Source organism: Seriola dumerili, unplaced genomic scaffold, assembly GCF_002260705.1.
Source record: "Seriola dumerili isolate Sdu_G_001 unplaced genomic scaffold, Sdu_1.0 BDQW01000044.1, whole genome shotgun sequence".
NCBI lineage: Eukaryota > Metazoa > Chordata > Actinopteri > Carangiformes > Carangidae > Seriola > Seriola dumerili.
The window spans coordinates 3,872,708-3,896,869 of NW_019174299.1; the positions used below are offsets into that span (position 1 = coordinate 3,872,708).

At 42.1% G+C, this 24,162-nt stretch overlaps 1 protein-coding gene across 2 annotated transcripts in view; it reads left to right on the forward strand.

The window, feature by feature from the left end:
• LOC111217752 (speckle-type POZ protein-like) overlaps positions 1 to 24,162 on the forward strand; it is a 90,448-nt gene that overhangs the window by 45,199 nt on the left and 21,087 nt on the right. For both annotated transcript variants that reach the window (XM_022739734.1, XM_022739735.1), the window contains exons 3-6: positions 2,948 to 3,232; positions 4,126 to 4,247; positions 6,587 to 6,738; positions 13,505 to 13,632. In XM_022739734.1, coding sequence (XP_022595455.1) covers positions 3,155 to 3,232; positions 4,126 to 4,247; positions 6,587 to 6,738; positions 13,505 to 13,632 — 480 coding nt within the window. In that variant the 5' untranslated portion in view covers positions 2,948 to 3,154. The remainder of the gene's footprint in view (positions 1 to 2,947; positions 3,233 to 4,125; positions 4,248 to 6,586; positions 6,739 to 13,504; positions 13,633 to 24,162) is intronic.

Sequence of the window (24,162 nt, forward strand, 5' to 3'; positions counted from 1 at the left end):
ATTTAGCTCAAACTGTAATTTCTTCTGTTTTACTGGCGATGGTGTGTGCAAATTCATAGTTTGAAGATGTAACAATGACATTTTTCATCAGCGAACAAGTTTTGGTGGCTGTGACAAAGGGACAATGTAAGGATACGTATGTCATATTATTGCTGAAACAATATCAGCAAATAAAACAATCAGTCAGTTGATAAAAAATTCATCACAACATTTTTGATAATAATTAATCATTTTAGTCATTTATTAAGTAGAAATGCAGAAAATAAATCTCTAGTTCCAGCTTCTGAAGTGTGTGGATGTGTTGATTTTCTTTGTTTTATATCATTGTATAGTCAAAAAAAAAAAACAAACTCAGACTCTGGAATACTGTGATGGTCTTTTTTTGTAATCTGGTGTTTTATAGACTAAACATGCAAACTATTAATAAAAACAAATTATATACAGATAATTCCCAACAAAAAGTCATTAGTTGCAGCCTGATGTCTTACATTAAATCACAATATTGCATCAGTTTGTTCTTTGTACAAAGGTGGACTCAGTCTCGAATCTAATGCAATTAAATGAAATAGCTGTGTAATAAATATCATTGTAAAGCTGTTCTGTTGCTGTTTAGACTTGAGGAAAAAATGCACGCTCTACTATAATTTAATTCAATATATCAGCAGCCTAAGAAACTGTTTTGAATCCCAACAAGAAGAACATTACAGGCTTCACAGTGTCGTATCCACTGCGGGGCCTTTGTGTGCATGTATGCGACACGATGGGCTGTCGTCTGCTTCTACAGTTTGCTGTATTTGCTGGAGAAGAGATAATGGCGTACACTGCGTAGAATCTGAACTTTTTTGCTCTCTTTCTGTATTATACGTAAACTTTACCTCATCAAAATTCCTACTACTTTTTTATCCGCCGTACAAGGTGCTGATGGAGCCAACTAGCTGCAACGAACACCTCAACTCTTATCTGAAGCATAGCACTCCGTTACCTCCTTACTTTGTCTTTTAATGCCCCCCCCCCTTGGGGGGTGGGTGGGGGGACACAGGCTTTGTAAATCTCTGCCAGGCACACACTATAATGTGACAATATTTATTTTCTCTGTGCTGCACGAATTATCACCTATTAGGCATTCTTCCCGTTCACGTTGTCATCATATGATTTCCCATGACAAATGAACTGTCTTAAGACATTTCTGCTGAGGGAGTCCGATGATTAGCACACATCTCCTCCGTCTCTCAGAGCTGTTATTGCTGCTCTCCTCCTGCCGCTGTGCTCTTGATGTTTGTCATGAAAAGGATGAAAAAAAAAACGTCTTTAGCTTTATTCTGGTTAGGTGTCATCTGGGTCTATTTAGAAAACTGTGAGGCTGTTAGCAGTGCTGCCAGTGTTGTCATGTTTTCTTAAATTGATTCCCTGTGATTACTTGGCATTCATGGCGCTCTTTAAGGGACAGGATACAAGAAAAGCACTTGGTAAATTGTGCTTCGGATAAGCTGTGAAACAAAGCCCGGATGATAACACACACACACATGCGTACACGCACACATTGGCGAACACGCCCTCACTCACTCATATAGACTATAATTAATTGCCAGGAAGTCTCAGGTAATTTAAATTGCAAATCAGGGCAGCCTTGTTCTCCCAACTTTTGTGATTAATATTTTATTGTTTTACTGAGCGAAAATGCCACCAGTGTTTTTCATCAGATACAAATAGCACAAAAGAAGAAAAGGGGGCACTGAATTGAGGAAGATCAGATGCAGGCGTTATCTCTGAACATTAATTAAGCCTTGTCTCGGTCTGGAGTTGTCGAGGTCTGGGTGTCGCCTCTCCTGTCTCCTATCCACTTGCGAAGACAGAGGTCTCTCTCACTGTTTTTTTTTTTTTTTACCTTCCTCTCATTTCTCGCTCTGTCTCTCTCTGCGCTCTCGGTCTGATACTCCAGTTTCTGCCAAGTTTTCTCAGGTCCTGAACTTCTCTTTCAATCAGCCACTAATTAAGCAGCAGAGTGGAAGGGTTTCTTTGGCAGGAGATCGGGGGTCTGTGTGTGTGTGTGTGTGTGTGTGTGGGGGGGGTGCAGGTTGAGTGGGAAAAGCCAGATCCTGAGACCGTGTGATGACTTAGGTATGAAATGTGTGGAGAGGAACTTGAGAGGAGCAGGGGATATGAAACCAGCGGAAATGAGAGATTTACTCAGTAGAGAAATGTAACTTTGAAACCAAACTGTCGCTCGTGCCTTTTTTATTTTTTATTCTTCTCCACCAAGATTTTCCCATGAGGCTGCTTGTGTAGCAAAGGAACAAAAATGAGACAAAAATAATGAGGATGTTTCCCTTTGCCACAAACAGAAACTGAGAGGTGATGTGGCCATTGCAGTGTAAATCTTGATTGCACCATTTCAGGATGAAGCGGGTGCTTATAAAAAAGATTTTTAACCTTTCCCAGCCATTACTGCCTTTTGAAAGTACTGCATGACCTTGGGTGTGTGTGTGTGTGTGTGTGTGTGTGCGCGCGCGTGTGTGTATGAGTACAGCCTGGCAGCTTGAGATGAAAGTCTTAAGTCTTGCCCTTCACTTAGAGCCACAGTGGACGGGTGCAGCCTGGCTGGAATCAGATGGCTGGCGCAGCAGTCTGCTCCTCTCAAAGCAAAACACAGACGAAACCACGTGCAGATAAAGGAAGGCTTCCCTCACTGAAGCAGAGTGCACCGCTGCTGCTGTGCTTTGAATGCTGAAGCCTGTTTTGAAATAAATAAAATCAGAGCCCCATACTTACTGGGAAATACCGCTCAATTACACTCACCATTCACTTAGGTATTGCCTTGAAAAGCACAGACACACACACCAGCAAACACACACACACACACACACAAGGTCACAGCTTTTCATAGTTATGAACCTCACTCGTATGGAGTCAGTGTTGTTTTAATGACTGTATTTCCGTGTCTCTATAGGGTGCCTGTAGCTATTTTGGAGTCTGGACGTCCTGTGGTATTGGCTTCATCTCTCTGCAGCCCTCCGTACGGCAGGTGTTGTTGAGGAGCCTGCCAGCTTGACTTATTATTGGCCCTCCACTCTCCCCTGCACACCCAATACCACCTCACCCAACACCTGGCTGGTGCTCGGGACCCGTTCAGCTTCTCTCTGTGTCAAGGCTGGCGATGTCCAGAGTCCCGAGCCCCCCCTCCCCGGCGGAAATGTCCAGCGGCCCCGTGGCTGAGAGCTGGTGTTACACTCAGGTGAGGAGGGATGCTTGACTTCTGGATGTGTGTTGACTGCATAACATATACAAATTTGTGATGGTGCTTGATTTCCAGCACTCCTCCACGCTTTCACTTCCGGCACTGTGCTGTAATTAGGAAATTTGCTAATAAACGTGTAATTGCTCGTATTGATTAAACACGCAATTATCACTGAAAACAAGGTGAGATACTGTACCTGTGACTGATTTACTGATAGATGTGCTACCTGAGGGCTGCTTGCAACACAGAAGAGAGGATAACACTAATAATCCACTTTTTTGTGTTGTGTCAGCTGACTGTGAGTAAGACTTAGAAAAGTTTGATTTTTTTGAGTGAAAATCAGTTCCACTCTTGCTCTGTTGACGTGGGCATTACATGTGAATGCCAAGACAGAGAAGACTCGCTGTAGATGAATGTGATTAATCAGAAAACCTTATTTTATGTGACAGTGAGCTGCGGAATGGACACGAGCCGGTCACTGTGTTTTCCTGACTGATTCAGTATTACAAGCATAATTTGTTTGTCACCAAAAATTGGCGTCATTTTAGTTGTTTTCTTTGTTTTAAAGGTTACCTATATGATATAGTCTCTGCTACTTCAGATATCTCCTGTTAAGAACCAAGGTAGATAAAGTCTGTCATTGATGATGTCTGTTTTTTCATCTTCTCTCCGTCCTTGCAAAATTGTTTTTTTTTTTTTTCTGCTGCTGCTTTTACAATATCCTTTCTTCTTTCCCTTCGTTTGTTGTCAGTGTTTATTAAGATGAAAGGCAGTTTTGATGTGTGGTTTTGAAGTCCTGGCTGACCAAACACCACTTACCCATATAGAATAGATAAATATATAAATAAAGAGATCTGGTTTCAGCCCTTCCTGTGTCTTTTTCTCTGCAGATCAAAGTGGTGAAATTCTCCTACATGTGGACCATCAACAACTTCAGCTTCTGTCGCGAGGAGATGGGAGAGGTCATCAAAAGCTCCACTTTCTCCTCCGGAGCCAACGACAAACTCAAATGGTTAGTGGAAGGCTGCTCATTGGAGCTGTCTGATGCTGAAATTGGAAGGAGTTCTTTGAGAACATTTTCTGAAACAACTCTTTCAAGGTTTGTCCACTTGTCGCATTTAAGAGGACGAACATTGTTTTCTAGAGATTACATCCATCAGCATCCAGATGCTTTTGCTTCAGTGGTATCATGTGCCTTTATCTAGTCTGTATTAGCACTGATGTTTACTTGCATGCGTGTTCGGAATAATAATTCTTGTAGCTCTTAGTCATGCTTGAATTTAGTCAAATCTGCCTGCATCTTCTTTTTCTCACGTTGTAATAGGCAAAATAAAATCATGGTAAATACCAAGATACATGTGTTAAACATACATGTAAGCATACTGAGACAGTGAAACATTTTTAAATGTATAGTCAGTGAACTATCCTTCATGAAAAACATCTCGGTAGACAAAGCAGAGTTAGAAAACTTTGGGGAAGCCCTGACCGTTTCTTCAGGCAGAGGTCACTGAGGCAGTCAAAACAGCGGTATGCAGTGGCAAGGCGCCAGAGGTGGATGAGATCTGCCCTGAAATGGAAAAGCAACTTTACTCCGAGTTCCCTCCAGAGCAGAGTAAAGCGCTGCACTGCTCTGTGGCGTGGAAAGGAGTCAGTTGAGGTGGTGCGAGCATCTGAGTCAGATGCCTCCCTGGGATCCCCCAGGAAGAGATGGACAATGTGGCAGGGTAGAAGGACGTACGGGTTACTTTGCTTAGTGTTCTTCCACCGGGATATGGACCTAGATAAGCAGCAGAAAATGGATAAATGAATGCTAAAGGCTCTGGATATTGGTTGTTGCATCTCCTCAGTGTCATGCGGAGGTCTGGGACAGTGCCTTTGGATATGTGTACTCTACATAAGGTGTCACAGAGCTCACCCTCCATGGAAAGCTTATGCCACTGTGGTGGAATAGAGGCTCCGGCCAGTTGTAAACACTCAGATTCAGTCGGAGCAATGACTTCAGTCTGCTCTGGTTTGCTCTGGCGGGAGTTGAGGTCGCTTGTCCTGATCAGGATGCTTCCTGGACACCTCACTCTGGAAGCATGCCCACAAAGGAAGACACGATGGTGAAGACCTAAAACATGCTGGATGGGTTACATATCCCACCGGGTCTGACAGTACCCAGGGATCCCCTCTCGAGGAGCTGGAGGAGGTGTCCGGGGAACAGGACTTTTAACTGGATTGATGAGAACTTTTGCAAATGTTTTGTGTCATGCGGTTTAGCAGAATCCCAGCTTCCAGATGCTTCACATGTTAAGTAATTGTCCATATGCGCGTGTGTTTCATTTTACTGCTCTAAAACCGTGTAACAGCATGTGCAACAAACAAACCATATGTTACAAATACATTGTGCAAAGCTAGGACTCTTTTGTGAGACTGCTCTCTGTAATCATAAATAGACTAAGACTTAGCTGCAGTATTGATGCACTGAACACAGCAAATCTTAGCTGAATAGCTTGGTTAAGATATATTGTCGATGTGCCTGACATACAAAGAAAGTGGATGCATTTAGAAATCTCTCCTCTCATTTGAAGTTCAGGGAGGTTAGCTAGAAAGCTGCATCTTCTAGTCAGAAGCAGAGATGGGTCAAATAATTGATGTTATGTTACAGTCTTGGTTACAACACCATATTGATACTACAGCACTTCAGCAGTGTTGAGGTTCTTTCTGTTGCCTTACTGAAGCAGAGGTGTTTCCTCCCCCTCGTGTACATGCTTGAGCTGTGAAATGTTTTGCTTGTGGCAGTCCAGCCTTTTGCAGGTTTATTGCTGTTTGACGATGAAATATTGGCACATGTTAGTGTTAAAAAGACTCTTGGCTTTTTGGTCCACAGTGCTACATCTCAGCTGTCTGTGAAACTCTGTGAGACTGAAAGCTTTTCATTATGGAGGGAATAGATTCTAGGTTTTTTTTTTTTTAAAAAAAGCCTTTTTAAGAAGAGGTTGTATTTTCCACTTCACTTAAACAAATATCCTAATATATCTTACATGGTTTCAGGTAGTATACAGTGGAGTGTGCTGCAGATTCACTGATGTTGAGATATTATTGTTATAGAGGGAAACATTTCATGATATTATCATATCATGAACTACACTTTGACTCACAGGCTGAGCTAGAAATCATCACTTTGGCACAGGTGTTGTGGATAGATGTGACTGTTTTACCTAAACAGTCTATAGAATAAGTCTGAAATACATTCATACTTACAAATAGCCCAAGTGTTATTACTAGAATAATCTTATTATTGCACACAAGCATCACATTACCTTAGCTTTATCTGTCTCACACGTTTCCTCCTTTTCTGCCCTCTAGGTGTTTGCGTGTGAATCCTAAAGGTCTGGATGAGGAGAGCAAAGACTATCTGTCACTTTACTTGCTCTTAGTCAGCTGCCCAAAGAGCGAGGTGCGCGCCAAGTTTAAGTTTTCTATCCTCAATGCCAAGGGAGAGGAAACCAAAGCCATGGGTAAGTCAGAGCTTAACCAATCCCAGTTGATGCTAACCAACACTCAGAAACACTTAACACGAGTCCGCGTTTTCATGTTTCATTTCAATAATTTCCTTAACGTGTCATTGGATATACAGTATGTTGGCATTCAAAAACTATTCAAAGCCAACCTGCATAGAAGTCTGTGTTCAGCAGAAAACGGAGGATGTCTCAAGGTCGTAAAAGTTTCAAAATGAAAAACTCCTGTCACACCTGTGTCTATAGGGCAGTGAAATTTGTAAATGTAGGAGTTGGGGGAGTGTGTCTAATACACCAAGTGTGTCTAATAATGTGAAGTATTGATAGCCATATGGGCTTGTGTAATCACTGCCGGTTGGATTCATTTTTAGTAAATATATAATCCAAAGTAGCGTGGGGCAATTTTGATTTTAATTAAAAAAGACCCAACCTTTTTAGAAGTCTTCCTCTGCCTCGCTCCCCGTTGATGAATTGGAAATGAATGCGCCTCCTATTCCTGCTTTTTTTTAATTAGGTTATGTTATGGGAAGGAAAAGCAAACTTGTGTGGAATTGAATTAGCGAGGGCCAGATGTGACCGCTTCCTGGTTATCAGGCTTTCTGGCTGCCTCCTCTCTCCTAGTACCCTACAGCATACTGTACAGGAAGTGTGGAGGAGGGAAGATGGGGCGGGAGCGAGGTGGGGAGAGGAGAGGAGAGGTGGGAGGCGGAAGTGTGTTTGAATCGGAGGCGTATGCGCTGAAACTGTGTACAACCCCCTGCGGTGCAGGTTGTGTAGAAAGGGAAATCATTTTTCCTGCTAAGAAACATTCCCCCATGTGAACCTGACACCCCCATCCCCCTGTGTGTGTTTTCCATCCCTCATTTTCTCACTCAGATCTCTCTCTCTCTCTCCTGCCTTTCACATTCATAATGTCACTTTATTTTCCTTTTATCCTTCTCTTTATTCCACTTCTGTCCTGTAATGTCGGGATACCACCTCTTAATTCTCAGCAGCAGGCTCAGGAAAACTGAACCTCACTGTGGTTATTGTCCTTAAAGCTTTCTCTTCTGGCTATTATTCTTTATGCTGGTAGCTGTGTCATATTGTGAAGAGGATTTTCCGGTGGTATAAGTAATAAACAGACCTTTGAAGTGTATGACTTCACTGCATGGCCATTTCGTGAGCACCGCTTCCCTAAATGACCTCAGAAAAGCCAGAATATGGGGAATACCGAGTGAAGAGGCTCTCATTTTCCTTCCCTCCTCTCTTTTTGTGTCTCGAGGGGCTTTCAGCTATAAATGCTGTGCTCTACGGTGCACACCCCTTCCTATTCTTGCCATATGCCCTCCTCCAATCTTCCCTACGATCCCCCCAGGGAGACCTGGGCCCTCCACTTCGCTCACCCTGTCACAGTAGAAAATTACCCAACTGCCAGCATATTTGTGACAGTTTAGTGAGCACTCTGTCTAAGATTATGGCAGTAAAGATTGCTCTATTGGTTCTGTATCATTTAAAATCCAATTTAATCCAGGCCTCTAGGAAAAAGGCCAAATAAAAACAAAGTGCCTTAATTAAGAAAGCTGGGTGGCTGCAGACTGTTTGTGTGGCAGGTCACTCCTCGGCTTGCTTATACACTCCGTCGCTGTGGGGACAATTTTTAATAGAATGCATATTAAGTCTGAGTTCTTTAAGCCAGAACAGTTTGGTAAATGAGTGAGTAATCAGTAAACTGTGAGCAAGCTGTACTGAAATATAGCAGAGCAACATTGCTATCATGTCAAAACTGATGGAAACCCTCAGTGCTGAGGAGCTGAGGTTTGTGTTTTTAGGTGTTTGAATTTCTGTATTTTTCTAGCTTTTGGATGAGGCAGACTCCCACTTACAAGCCAGTCTCTGTCACTAATAGAAAAGCACTGGCCATACACTCACTGTTAAATTTTACCCACTCTGAGAAGGTATACATTTTGATTTGTGGTGAGATGAGGACTGATGTGTGCATATTGAGAATCAAAGTGCCCCTGCAGCACTTAGAAGAGGAGGCATAAATACAGTCAAAGATATGAAGGCTGTACCACCACAGCAGAATTTGACTGGAAAACTCAACATTATCTGATGAAACTCCCCATCTGCATCAGTCATCCCTTGAGCCCCCTACTAGAGAGTGTGTCTGTGTATCTGGAGCCTCTGACGGTCCGTACTTGCTAATGGAGATAGATTCAGGCAGCAGTGGCATCCGCAACCCCCTACAACTCCCCACAACCCATCCGACCTCTCAACTCACCGTACTCCTGTACTCTCTGCTTGGCCACATCATTTCTCTCCCTGGCTTAATGTGCTGGTTCTCTCCTTCGAGGCTGTTGGGTGGGTTGTAACTTGTCTCTTGACACCCCCTCCTTCCTCCTCTCTTTTGCCAGAGAAAACAGCTGCCCCCCTGCAGACTCCTGCTCTGACAGCTTGGAGAGAAGAGATGGAAAGTTCTCATCCTATGCCGCAAGCTGTTTTGTATTCAAATAGCCTCCTTGTTAAGTCTCCCCTACAGACAATAGTTTTTTTGCTGTGTTGTAGCCAAGGGCTAAGTGAGCTCATGTGTGTATGAGTTGGCCGGAGAGTCTAGTTACAGCAGGTTTTCGGTGTGGGCTGCCTCTATATTTTCTAGCTGGAGATTCAATGTTTTTTGGTTCGAGTTAATTGAAGCTCTGGGTGTGAGCTTGTCAGAGTCTGTTGCCCTCAGTAACTGATGGAGTTGATCAGGCATTCTGTGTGGGTAAGTGGAGCATGGCTAATAGAGTAGAAGCTATTGGTCAGTCTTAACATAATCAGATGGTATTGACATTGGTAGAAAGAATGTCAATAGACATGTTTGTGCTGACACTATCTTACAGAGTTCAATCTTCAATAGGGATTAGATTTTCTTCTCTAAAAGGCTGTGTGTCATGTTTATATGTATCTGCCGGCCAATGTGAATCAGCGGGTTGATGGGAATAGTTTTAAATTAGCTTTTAAAACTCTGATACAAGTTAGATAAATATACACTTGTATAGACTGAGGTGTTCTCAGCTGATTCTAATTACCCTTTCACGTCAATAAGTTTTGTGAGTTTGGGAAATGAATGTGATTGTAGTCTGTTGGTGGCGGTGAGTTGTGGTTAGTGCAGGGATTCCGCTGAACTTGAACGTGTGAAGGAAAGACAGAAAGGACAGTGACACGCAGGAAGGGGGATGTTGACTCTGGCTGCTGTGTCGGCCGCTATTTTTCTACATGCCAGCTCGTCTGCTGGCGACCTTCTCGTTGTGTGTGCCAGGCGTGCCCCTGAGCCTTCTGCCTGAATATGGATGCCCTGCTCACTTAAACAGCCTGGCATCACTCCTGCTTTCCTCTTCCTCTTCTTCTTCCTCTTCTTTTTCTTCTTCTTCTCCTTCTTCTTCTTCTTCTTCTTCTTCTTCTTCTTCTTCTTCTTCTTCTTCTTCTTCTTCTTCTTCTTCTCTCTGTCTTCAGTTCAGACCTGATTTTTCTCACCTTCCTCATCACTTTCAGTCTTTTTTTGGCAGGGTGAAAAACGTCACTCTATTAAAGTGCATCGCAACGTGGTAAAAACATGAAAATTATCTCTGTCCTTTATTGAGTGGTACCCATACATGTTTTACTATGATTTCTCACACAGATGTGATCCTTTCGTTCTTTTAATGAGATCTGTACGTCCTCGACACAAGTGTGGTGTGGCACCTAACACACTCTCCTATCTATGCTTGATAGTCTTTCTTTCACACCAGTCTTTTTCATCAGCCACATTTTTCCTGTTGGATATCTCAGTGGCACCGATCCCCTCCACCACTGTCCAGCTCTGTTTGGTATTCTGGCAGAGTGGTTGTACCCCCCACTTTGGCTAGCTCACTGAAAGAGTGAGCGCCAGAGATCTGACCTGCAGTTGATTCTCTGCCAGTGCAGGTTTCTGATGCCCCACTGGAGATGGCAGCATGGCATTAGCTTAGCTCAGCACACACACACACACACACACACACACACCCTCGTCATCAGCGCCTGTATGCATGTGCACATTCACACACTCTCACAGAAACACACACACACAGGCACTTCACTGTCAGGGGTGAGGACTGAAGAAGTCACACCTCTCTCTCCCTTTTTCACTAGTCCTCTGGTGAGTCTTTCAGCATTTCATCACACGTCTCCTCACCTCTTCCTCCTCATTCCCAGGTTTAATTCCAATACTTCCACTGGGGAAGTCCTCACCCACCACTGTGGGTGTCGATTCTTACCTAAATAACATGACTTCACAATGAGGTTCTGTGTCTTAAGTGCTAGGTCTTGTCAAACATGTTTAAAGGACATGAAAGAGTGAGAGAAAGTCAGCAGAGAGAGTTTCTTCAGACTCTTGAGAGAAATCCAGGTGCTAACTTTATTGCTGTGTGTCCACCCACCCACAAACAGTACAGTGTAGCAAAGCCACAGAAGTGTGACTCTCTATTCAGACCTACTCAACCTTGGCTGAGAGATCTTTGGTCTAAAAAACTCTTTTTGGAAACATCGACACTCCCCCTCTTTTACACATAGAGGCAGAACAATGAATAAAATAGAGTGCTGTCAAAAGCATAGTGCATAGATTTGTAATTTTTCTGCAATGGTTTGCATGCATGTTTATGTGTGTGTGTGTGTGTGTGTGTGTGTGTGTGTGTGTGTGTGTGTGTGTGTGTGTGTGTGTGTTTGCACAGTGATTCCTCTCAGCTTCTTTGCGTACACAGTCTGTAGAGGCAGGGGATTACAGTGAAGGACCCCCTGCATGAGCAGTAGTGGGAATAACTGCATATGCACTGCACTCCTCCACCAATCCCCCCTTTGGCTGCCTGCTCCCTCAGATCCAAACAGGGGATTTGACACAGGATCTTACATCAGCATTGACACTTCATCTTAGCGCTTCCCACTGTGATCTGTCAGCAGATCTCCTGTTGGGATCTCTACGCAAGAGCAGCCTGAAGAGAAATCTGTTTGAACTGCTGGGGCTAAACACATGTAGTGTTCACACACTGCACATGTATGAGTGTGAGAAGTGATGACCTCTTGGTATGAGGTGGCAGAGCAGCTTAAAGCCAGCCCTGTCAGCTTTTAACAGGAGTCTTCTACTACTTTGTGCCCTTTAACCGGGTTTTACGGTAGATTTAAAGGTTGTCTTTATCATATTTCATTGTCTGGCATTAACACATGAATTGAATCTCGATTGTGAATGGATATACGTTGTCTGCAGAAGTCTTAAATGTCATAAATGATAAACTGGAAGCATTAAAAAGGGTTGAATTGAGTCAGTTAAATTGGGGCCAAAACGTGACTTTCTGTGGTGTCTTTTGATGATCATTCAGGCCTCTCATGCAGGCACATGTCCTATACAGCTGTCTGGATTTCCATGCTTTTTTTTTCTATAGGAATATGATAACGTGTACATTAAAATAATCCTGATGTATAGGTTGGAATTGGATTTCTTGCAAATCGCAGCTTGCCAGGCAAGTCAGTACCCCTCTTAATACTTATATCCCTCTCGATGAGCTGCCTGTTGCTTTCTGCTTGGATCCATGCACAAATGCTCATTTACATACAGTATATAGTTGATATACTGTATGAGGACTGAAGACACATCGCTTCTACACTTTATCAGTAGGTACACAAGCTATTTTAATTTCGCTGAATGGCTCTTCAGTGTATAATTAGTGATTTGCTCCTGGATTGTGAATCAGCTCAGTGTCAACACAAGCCATTCATTCAGATGCGTGTTAGCATCCTGTGTATGGGTAATCCTTGGAAGGTTCTTGATGATGTCGAAGAGGACATGAAAAGACCAGAAGAATAAATTGGTTTCTAGTGGTTCTTTTATGTTTGGGTTTCATCTTCCTGTATGGCCATTTAACCCTTTACAGGACAAGGCCCATCAAATATGAAACGCGATTACTGTCGTCGTGGGGAGGCATGTCGACCCTGATAAGAATGTACGATGTCTGTGCACACAGAAAGGGTCTGTCACTGAAGCTTGGCTCGACTGAACGCACTCAGTGCAGCGTCCCGGGAAGCATTTTCTTCTCATTAACAAAATGGTGAATGATGTAATTTCTCCAAAGAATGGTGTTACATCCCTCCAATAGAGCTCCAGTTACTTGCTGAATTTATGTGTTAGTGCTGTGTTTCCCTTCTATTGGCAATTAGCTTTAATTTGCTCTGATCTCTGCACCAGTCATAGTCTGGAGCCATTATCTTTTGACCTTGTATGTGAGTATTTGTGACTGTTAGGTGACTGTAGATAGCTGTGACCGCCCCCACAGTGTGACTGTGGTACACACAAGAACTCCAACACCTTTCGTGTGTCTTTATATTGCAACTGTTACAGAATCCTTCCTGCCACTGTCAGAGATAATTGGCACTCCATAAACACATGATAATTGGACTGCTTTGATCCCTGCAATTTCTCACTTCTTGGCCAAAGAGGCACAGCGGTTCTATCTCATGTTTACCACTAGTCTTTATGTGGCAGTGAGAGGATAGTGAGAGTGAAAGAGGGAGAGAGAGAGAGAGAGAGATTCTGTTTTCTTCTGAAGTGTTAAAAGCTCCCTGCAGGCAATACTTCCTGCACCCAGCCTCTTTCGCCATTGTTCCTCCGCTGCTTATGGCCATGACTCATAATAAACTTTCTCTTTCGCACACACATTCACACATGCAGAGCTTAATCACATTGTAGAAGTCTCCAAATAATCTTGTTTCACCTTGTTTGTGTGTTTTCTTTTTCCAGAGAGCCAGAGGGCGTACCGTTTTGTCCAGGGGAAGGACTGGGGTTTCAAAAAGTTCATTAGGAGGGACTTCCTGCTGGATGAGGCCAACGGTCTACTGCCCGACGACAAACTGACACTTTTCTGTGAGGTAAGGGCTGAGACCGTTTTGACTATCTGAACTCAGTTTATTTGTCTTCATTTTTAAACTCAGAATATTTCCAATAGAAATTGATAGTACAGGCTCCACAGTCAAAAACGATAATCCTGAGTGTGGTGCTGGATCAAAATTATTATTCATCAGATGATATATTTCAACATTGTAGACAAATACAGATATCTATGGTGAATAACCTAATGTTGTTGGATCATACTGATGCTGGATTTTATTTGTTATAGTATATTGTTAAGTATTTGGATTACCCCAGAATATGCAAAGTCTGAGGCTGGGAAAATGGACCACTCAGACTTTTAATAAAAGTCTGAGTGGTCTCAGAATTTTAATACAATCTGAAAATAATGAATACTGTTGAAATACCTAAATTTCTTGTTAGTATTGGTGGTTTTGCCTTGGAGTGATCACAACTGTAATTCCTGTTCGCTCATCTTTTTATTCAACACTACTGCTCATCGTACGTATGTCCCTGTTAGTGAATAATGTATGTTTTTATTGGTACTACATAGCCTCTGGGTTTAGATCTCTCTCTCATCACTAACACACAAGCTGATTGTCATTCAGCCTGCATGGTGGCTTGGCTCCGATTCCTCTGATCCAAAGCTGGCTGCTGCTCCTCATCGAAAATTCCCTTGTTGTTTTTCAGCTGCAACACAGGGGGCAGCAGAGGTCAACTGTCCTCTCTCTCTCCCGTTCCCCTCTGCTCCTCATAATGGAGCCAGAGTGCACAGAAGAGGTTAAACTTTCTGGATATGTTAATGCCTTAGTTGTAATGCATGCACCCATAAATGTTTAAAAAGCATGGCAGTGGCTGTTTAAAACAATTCTAATTAACCCTGCGGGTATAGAGGAGAGCATGTCTTGAAGTTTTCCCTTTTTGTAGTGAAGCAATGTGCAAGTCTGTTTAAAGTGTTTCCAAACTGGGCTTATTGACAGAGGGGTAGGAGGGGCAGTGCTGCTTCTCCAGAGCAATGTGGGATGGGGGTAGAGTTGTGTGTGTGTGTGTGTAGGAGTTATCTTATGCATATATTGTGTGTTTGTGTGTGTGTGTGTGCAGGCGTGTCTCATTGGGACGTAATTTTGAGGATGACACTGTTTGCTGGAGTGAATGAGCTGGAAGAAAGACGGATTAGTTACCTTGTAAAATCCTCTCATCCACCCTCCTGACAGGGAGGAGTTAGGGTTGCTGGTTCAACTCCTTGGTGGCCACTTCCTCCCCCGTAAATATCTGCTGTACTGTGGTAATTAAGCAGCTCTGCTGATGAACAAGCGAGGCAAAGCTGATTCATATAGCACATTTCATACACAAGCAAAAATCAATGTGCTTAATATAAAAACCGTGTACAACAGAAAGGGATTAAAGGAGAGTAGAAAGTAGATAAATAAGAAGAGACAGATAACATCTTCTGTAATTTTTAAGATTTAGAATCAGTCTCAGGTCCTGTGGTGCTAAGTTTTCACCGACTGTGTGTGTGTGGCATAATAACTAAGCTTTACCATTTTTTTAAATCCAGGAAACATTTAGAGAGCAGAACGGCACCAGATGACCTGAGAGGTCCAGAGAGTTCATATTGTTAAAGCAGAGATGTGATATATAGACAGGCAGCAGTACTTTAAAATCAATTCTGAAACATACTGGGAGGCAGCGTGTTACAGGAAAAAAAGGCAGTCTGGAAGAGGGATGTTTTGTGGAGAAAACGATGAGATTGCCAGTAGTGAGGTCTGGTTTCCTTTTCCACGAACACGTGGGCAGGGCGGTTGGCTGGAGTTAGTTATTGGGAGGGGTACGGCGGGTGGATGGTGGTAAGAAAAGTGTGGAGTGGGTGATTGGATCTCTTTTCCTGGTCTTTTTCCATGTGAAAGTGAAGCCCAGTGTTTACCGTCAGAGACCTGGCTCCGCTTTCGTCCAGATGGTCTTGTCCTGCATCTGAGAGAACCCCATTGCCCTAGAGCCCGGCTCTCTCCCTCTTCTCTCTTCTCTCATCTCCTCCACTTCCTCTTTTTCCCCTCCATCTTATCTCTCATTCAAACTCAATCTCCTCCCCCTCTTTTCCCTTTTCCTTTAATCTCGTGCTGCCTCCTACTTTGAACATCACAGTTTCTTACTTTTTTCCCTGCTTCTACCTTCACCTCTCTTCCGTGTCCCTTGTCTCCCCCTTCTGCTCATCCTCTCTACCTTTACGTCTTCCCTCTTTGCCCTCCTTCGTCACTCGTCTTTCTTCCTCTGTGTAGTAGATTGTCAAAGAGGCGAAAAGGCTATGAGGAGAATCCAGATCACTGTGGGAGGGGGATACTGGCTCAACCTCTCCTCCTGACCCTTGGTCCCTGCGCTTGGTTCAGTTGCCTCTGGAGACATTAGTAATTCAAATTTAGCACAGGGAATCTGGCTATATGTCATGTCGGAGAGGGCCTGAACAACACCAGCTGCCACTCTCTCTCTCTCTCTTTTTCTCTCTCTCTCTCTTTGTCTCTCTCTTTGTCTCCATCTCTCTTTCTCTCTCCATCCTTGCCAAAGCGCTGTAGACACCTGCAGGTATTTAATGAGGAGATAGCTCCCATTAAAGGTGCTGCGCTGGCTGTCAAAAGAGAGCATGAGGGACAGAGAGCGATAAAGAAGGAAGGGAAGGAGGCTCAGTGAGAAAAGAGGCCTTTTCAGGAAAAATGGGCACGCTGGGTGGCGTTGAGCCGGGGGGGTAAAGAGCAGACAAGGAAGAAATATTAAGATTATACAGGATAAAAAACAAAAGGGCAAGATGGTTTGGATTTGATTTTGTTAGAGAAAGGATGTTTTCATGTGGATGAGACGTGTTTTTACCTTCTCTCATTCCTCCTCTAATGAGACACAGAGGTAAAGGAGGTTAAATCCTCGCTCTCTTTACCTCACCTCTCCTTTTCCCTGTCAGCACCGCAGGTAACGTCTTGTTCTAAGGTCAGACCGTTGCTATCTAGCTGTTCATGCTAATGCAGAGGCTCTGAAAGTCTTCCATACCGGACACACACGTATGGATCCAATGGGTCCTGGAAAATCTTGACAACTCTGTGCTGTCAGGATTCGTCTGCAGGCAGATTCGTGTTGACTGACACCGGAAGGGTTACTACTCTGGAAGTCTGTTTTGATTGACTAAAGGCAAAAGAAAGGGTTGTTTTGGAGGGGAGAAGTTTGTGGTGAAACTTATCTGTCAGTCATGTTAAATTGGCTGCTGAAAAGCAGTAGCAGCACAGCAGTCCACCTTTAGTCGGCCCGAAGTCAGAGAGCTACTGCTGCTGGACACGTCTGGTTCATTTCACAGAGGAAGCCATCTCTCCCCCTGCAGTCTGCTGTGGCTTCAGGAGCAACAAGCAGGACAGAGTCTGATATTCTCCGTATCCCTCATGCAGACACAACATATGTTATAAATTATTACTGTGCTTTAGCCATTAATAGGCTATACTTTATCTGTCTTTATCTCAGCTCAGGACATACTGATATATTGATGTCCACAAAAAATGGGATTTCCTGTAAGTGTGAGTGTGATTCACCCTGGGGAAGACAGGTGGGTGGTCGATATGTGCTGGACTTGTTTTTAATCATTTAGCCACTATAATAAAAGCTTTTTAACTTCAGTGCCTTGACTTTTTCCCTGTTTTTTGTGGGCATTGATTGCCAACCTGTGCAACCTTTTCTGTTTCACATTGCTGTCAGATTCAAGAGGTGCTTGTATATCTATTTTTCCAATAGGGGCTGATGTATTAAGAATTGCGTAACGTGTCATGATTGCAGACAAAAGGTGATTGATGACAAAAAGACATGATGATTGGTTAGCACTGGTCTGCACTACACTTTAATGGCAGACAAAATGCATTCAACCTGTCTTGATATACATATCTTCACATATCTTGATAGGACAAAGGACATTTTGAAAGGGAAAGAAATATGTAATTTTGGAACAGGAATAGAATGAGTGATCTAAATATCTGTTTGAAAAGCAGCATTCAAATGTAACAGCCAAACTGGAATCCATTGATTTTTTTTTTTCTTTCATCTACAATCAGGCCAAATATTCCTTCCCTACAACAACCACCACGATTCATTCCACAGTACACAGAGGAAGAATAACAACTGATGATGACTGGATTGGCATTGATTATATTGTCCTTTGAGAAGTGCTGCATATTTGGCTGCTGTCTGATTTACACATAAATGAAGTAATGGGGGGGTGAAGACAGTTTTCACTTGGTGATTTATTTATTTTTTTCAGCTTCTGTAAATATCACTGTGAAGTGCTACAGAGGAAAGAACAGAGGTTTTCTTTTACTGATACAGTATCTTCTCATTAAACAGCACAGCAGACGTTTTATTAAGGAAGTTGGAAAATCTTTATCTTAAGTCGTGATGTATTTCAAACTGAAACACAATAGATTTGAGATGGGAGGAGCTGTTTTGGGTGCCCCTGTTTCCAGAGGTTAAAACCCATTCATTTTTCCCATAGACAATGTAACATGACTTACAGTTGAAGCACACCGATGACTTGGATCGGTCTGAGACAGTTCAGTCAGTTCAGTCATCAGTCTACATGATTAGATGTTTCGCTGGTGTACAGAAAGTGAGGAAGAAGTTAACTACGACTCCCAAGGTTAATTCAAACCTATATGATAGTTACATAATCCATGAGAGTCCTGTGTTTCTGAACTGAGTAACATTTAAGATATAAAGTCACATCTTTATTATTTGGTGGGGTCACGCGGATGTGGGCATGACAGTAGAGCGCAATAGAAACTGTAGAAAGACAGGGAACTGTGGAGGGCCATTGACCTCCACCCACACCTCCCTCACCCACGGTGTTAGATCAGGAGGAGAAGGACAAGGGAGAAATTAGTAAAATAATAATAGATAATAAATAACTATTCTTTGAAAGTGTAAGCAACATTTATCCAGAGACACACGCCTCCTACTATTCTGCTATAACACAATCTTACGGTCAAGTTGGGTCATGTATGGTTAACTGTGATAACGTGAGATAACTGAACAGATAACACAGGGAGACAGAATCAGAACTTTGAGTATTTTTCTTTTCACCGTCTTCAAGATAAAATTGCATCTAAAATAAGATATTGTTCATCTTCAAACCTTAAATGTAGATTTTTGAAATGAGTCCTTTTTGGAGAAATAAGAACCTTGTCACTCTCGGTGATAATTGTAATGTATAGGGCAGAATAAGAGGCAAAAAGCTGTGCCTATGCATTTTTAGCTATTATTAATGCATTGTATGGTAACCAGTTATACACCTCTGTGTGAGACACAAAGGGGTGATGAGTGCATCAGTGCCTGCATGTTCAAATTGGAAGATGAACCAGTGTTTTGCTTTATGATGATTGCTTTATCTTCTGCACATAAACTAACTTTGATGCGATTTACTGTAACACATTGCGCCTGGTGTCTTGGCCACTGCTCGCCGGTCGGAGGTCTTTTCTTTAAGGCTCTTCCACCGTGTCCCTCCTGGGGCGAGGTGGCGGTGGGAGAATAAATGAGTGGGGTGCTGATGTTCAGCTGTTTCCTCCTCTTCCTCATGGTGTTAGTGCGGCTTGCCTCTCCTGTCGGTGGGTAAGCACTTTGCCGGGTGACAGCACCCATCCTTCACAGGGCCCTGCCATATGCTGTGTTGCTGTCAGAGGAGACGACTGCAGATGCTCCAGCTGCTCCCTCCCTGCACACTGAACAACACGCACACACACATACAGCTCTCAGAACAGGATAAAGAGGCAGAGGCTGGAAGAGGCGCAGGGAGGCAGGGGTGAGGGAGAAAGGATGCACATAGAAGTTTGGGTTTGTGTCGGCAAAAGGGGAAGGCAAAAACAATCCTTCATTTGTGGGAAGTGAGGTAAAATCTTCTGTTTTTGCCTGAGCAAATGTGAAAAAGGTAAAATCAGTTGAATCATTTCAAAAGGAGGTTGTAGACCTAATCAAAGAGATGGAAATAAAAATGCTAATTGCAGGTGAGGTACAGACATAATGAGCAAACAGAATGCGAGCTTGATCCTTCTCCTGCCGTGGGATTTTCACTGTGATTGCTTGTTGGCACCCATTTTTGAGTCATAACAGATCTTTTAATTGATTGTGCCTTTGCAACACTTTTGCACCAACACAACATCAACAGGTTTTTTTTTTTTTTATATCCCATCAAAAGCCCTTTGCTTCTCCCAGAGTAAAGAACAAACAGGGAACTTTTGCTGCTTATTTATTTATTTTGTTTGTCCAAACATCTCCTTCAGGCACTTTAGCTCGGGCCTCGGAGTCTCAAAGCTATCACTTTAGTGTCTGTGATCCTCCAACAGAGAAAACAAAACTACTTAAAAAGAAACCCAAATGGCTGGTGCACACAGACGGCATGCAGAGGCTCATGCTCACTGCCAGTGTTAATACTGAGTGCATGTGCGTGTGTGTAGAAAGCCTCTGTCTGTGCGCATGTGTGTAAGACAGAAGTTGGCCAGACACAACACACTTGGCTGCGAGTTGGGGCGCAGGCCTCAACGCTCGTTCAGCAGCTTGACTTCAAATCATGCATGAAATATGCCTGTGTCTGTGCAGATTCACCCAAACACCTCTGTGTCAATAGTGAGCTGACCGCTTGTCTGTGAGCTGAGCCACTGAGATGCAAACAGCTGTGTTCCTCCACACAGCAAAAGAAATGACCACTGTATCATATGAGCAGACACATACAGTGGTGTGATTACTAAAAGATACCACTGTATATGTAAGAATGTGACGCAATTTACATGAATTAATCGCTTTTTTATAGCCATTATGTGAACGGATTGTTACATAACTTTGAGTGATTTCTATGTGTAGGAACACGGGCTCAAAACCAAACAAAACCTCTGTTCTTTAAAACCTGTTGCTTTGTAGATTTCATGTGCATTATCTCCAGTCTAATGTTACTCATCCCACTCCTATCATCTGTTTATCAGTGACGTTAGTTCAGGATTACTGTAGTACTCAACCCACTGCAACGTAACGTTAATTCACATCTTGTGTAGTAACATTACTTGACAATATAAAAGGCCTATTGATGGTTTATTTTAATTAAGTCTGGTAATAAGATTCCATCTAGTCCACTATTTCATGTAGTACACTCACCATTAGCTTTATTATCCAACAAATTGATCTTTGATGACATTGCTGAGCCCTTAGAGCTGAGCTAGACAAACAGTGATTGATAAAGCTAGCTAGCAAGCTAACGTTGATTTATCATATAAATGTAGTCATTGTATCATGCAGTGAGAATGGATTAGATAGACGTCACTAGCCAATCTTGTGATAGCTAGCCAGCTGATAACGATATTACGTTTTATAAATGCTATTTCAGAAAAACATAACGTTAGTGGAACTATAGTCTCACATAGCCAGACCGCCACAATTCATTTTGGTGCTGTACTATCACTGGAGAGTCAAATATAGTCTATAGTCTCAAGTAGAGTTTATAATCAAACTATAATAACAGTATAACTTTAGTTACGTTATCTATCAATATGATGCCGCTTAATCACATTCAGTCTCATGTATGTGTGGTGTCATTGATAACAAGGGTTTTCTGAAGGTTACATAAGTACCTTTAAGAGAAGATTAAGTTTGAGTGAAGAATTGTGACAGTCTAGTTCATTGTCTTTTTTTTTTTTAGGTCTCAGCAGTACCAGGACTCAAAAAGTTATTTAAAGTTATAATCCTTATGATTTCAGAACTGGTTGATGTGGTGACACCTGTGGTCTATATTCGGTCCAGTCCATAATCAGCCTTTTTATGTCCTGCCAAAATGGGACATTTTATGTGGGACATCAATTGGTCATATGTGACTTTATTTTGTTTTGTGTTTTCAACACAACGGCAGGGTATAATAAAGTTGGTTGGTTTAAATCGGATCTGATCAAAATGAATGAATGAGTGAATGAATGAATGAAAATTCCTATGATTTCTTCACAATAAAAGCCACTCTGTGTTTGGCCAGCTCAATGTGAGGCAGCAGCAGTAAGAAATGTTCAGTTTGCATTAGCACTAATTTAATACAGCTCTGACACGGTGTAAAGAGAGAGAACAGTAAACAGTGACGCTGATATCAATGGGATAAAATTACAAACAGTAATGCTTAATTACATGCGTGCATCGTTTATTGTGAATCTCTCATGCGTAGGTGGGTAATTTGAATCCAACGTGGGAATGGCAGGCTCCACCACTAACAATGAAAACTATTATATAGAGCCATAAACCAAAAATAGTGTCACAAGCAGAGTTTGAAATCATAAAAATCTTAATGACAGCTTTAATAGGGGCTGGTTATGCTGCCTACTAAGTTTTCCTCTGTCTGTCAGTCTGCCGTCATAGTTTTATTCGTGAGGTTTTTTGTGGTGATCACTTGGCAGGCTTTAGTTTTTGATTTGTTGTGAGCTGTTAAGTGACACACTGTTCTTTGTCTGGTGTCTGCAGCTGCTCAGACGAACCACCCAGTCGTTAGTGGTTTCATGCTTTTTTTTTTTTTCTTTTTCCAAACAAACCAGAAATATAAAATAAATTACCTTTTACGCACCAAAGAAAAGACTCGCCAAACACTGCGTTGTCAGGACAGCAAAAATAAGAGCTTCCATTAACTCCTTAAGCAGCCAGCAGCAGCAGAAGGCTGGAAAACCATAATTATAAACTTGCATGAAATGAATAGCCTGTTATTAAAGAAGGTGGGGTTCCAGCTATTGTCTTCCTGTGAATGAAGTGTTTATTTTTGACTATTGTGTAATAGCTTTTGGATTTATGGCTGTGTTTGTTTAATTTAGTGTCAGGACCACATCAGATTCTGTTATTAATCTCAGTTTTAATCAGTTCAGTGACCCGTTGCAGCTGCTAATTCTGATGCATGTATCAGCCTCTGTCTCCGAGCTAAAATATCCTGTCATTGATCTGAATGTGTTGGATTTTTGTGAGCAATAACATCTAAAAGTGGGTGGAGAGGATGAATAACAAAGGGAGAGGGAGAAGGAAAGCTGCAGAGTGTGTCTGTGACATCAAGCCTGTTTACTCTGGCTGGCTGGAGAGTGAAGGGGAGTCATGCATTATAAAAAGCTGCTGATGAGTTCTGTGCTCGCGGCTTTAGACGACAAGTTTAAAGATCACAGATCTATTTAGCTGTTTTAGATGAAAAGTGTTTATGTGTATGTTGTGTTTGTATCCATGGTTTGAATTAAAACACTGGAGTCACTGGTCACATTTGTCTCATTCCATAGCTAAGATAGATCCACCTTGCTATGTCTTCAGGTATGCTGTATAATAATATGTGATATACAGTATGTCCATCCAGTGTTTACAGTCTAACATTCGATTCAGGTTGCTATCAAATGCCTATAAATTCCAGTTGATGATGTCCATTATACATTACTGCACGGACTCTGAACTTCTGTTCCCTTTCTATTATTAGCTTTTGATAAAATAGCAGTGACTCCATGGACAAAAATGGTAATTGATTTGAAACACAGTGCAGATATAATACAGGTTAGGTTGTGAAAGATATAGAATATAGAATATTATAATAGTTACCTCCACAGAGCTTGACAGTAGGTTTTCAAGATTTGGATCACTGTTAGCCATTGAGTTTGTTGTGGTTGCCACTTGTTTTCATAGTGTAGAATCTTTGTCCAGGCAGATGGGAGTGCTGCTGAATGAAAGATAAGTTGTAATTTCACCAAAACACTGGGAGCAATGTCGTGCAAATGCATCAAAGGGTGGATTTAAAAAAAAAAAAAAAAAAAAAATTCAAATAGTGACTGTGGGCTGCAGCAGGTGTTCCAGGAACTTGGATTTAAGAATCTCAATTCAACAAATCAGGTTTTGTTTTCAATCCCATTTAATACAATTCACATGAGTGCTATTGGTGTGTGTGTGTGTGTGTGTGTGTGTGTGTGTGTCTGTCTGTCTGTCTGTCTGTCTGTCTGTCTGTCTGTCTGTCTGTCTGTCTGTCTGTCTGTCTGTCTGTGTGGAAAGATCGACTGTCACAAAACCACATATTTAACAATATTTACATAAGGTATTTACATATTTAATATTTAACATCTATTTGTACATACTGTATTGCTATACTATATTATTAATCTAATATTGATCTTTTGTACATTTTAAGTATTTGATATTTTCAGTTTGCATTTCTGTTGCGTTGCTGCTGTAACAAACAAGGATCATCTTGTCTTATCTATCTTATCTTATAATGTGTATAAATAGATTTTGTGAGTTCACGAGACACTGTGCTTGTCTGTCAGCAGGCAACAATGGAAACTGTCCATTATTTCCCCAGTCAAACAGGTGCTTATTTCCATGTTACTCATAGCTAAGATGTATGATAAATGCCAGTTTTTGGAAGCTTGTATTGGGACAGAATTGCAACCGTTCTGAATTTTTACTGAGTGAGAACGCTTTAAAGTTGCTCAACTTTGAACGCCATGCGTTGAGTCATGAAAATGTGTGGTAAGGGGAACTGGAAGAAACTTAAATGTGGG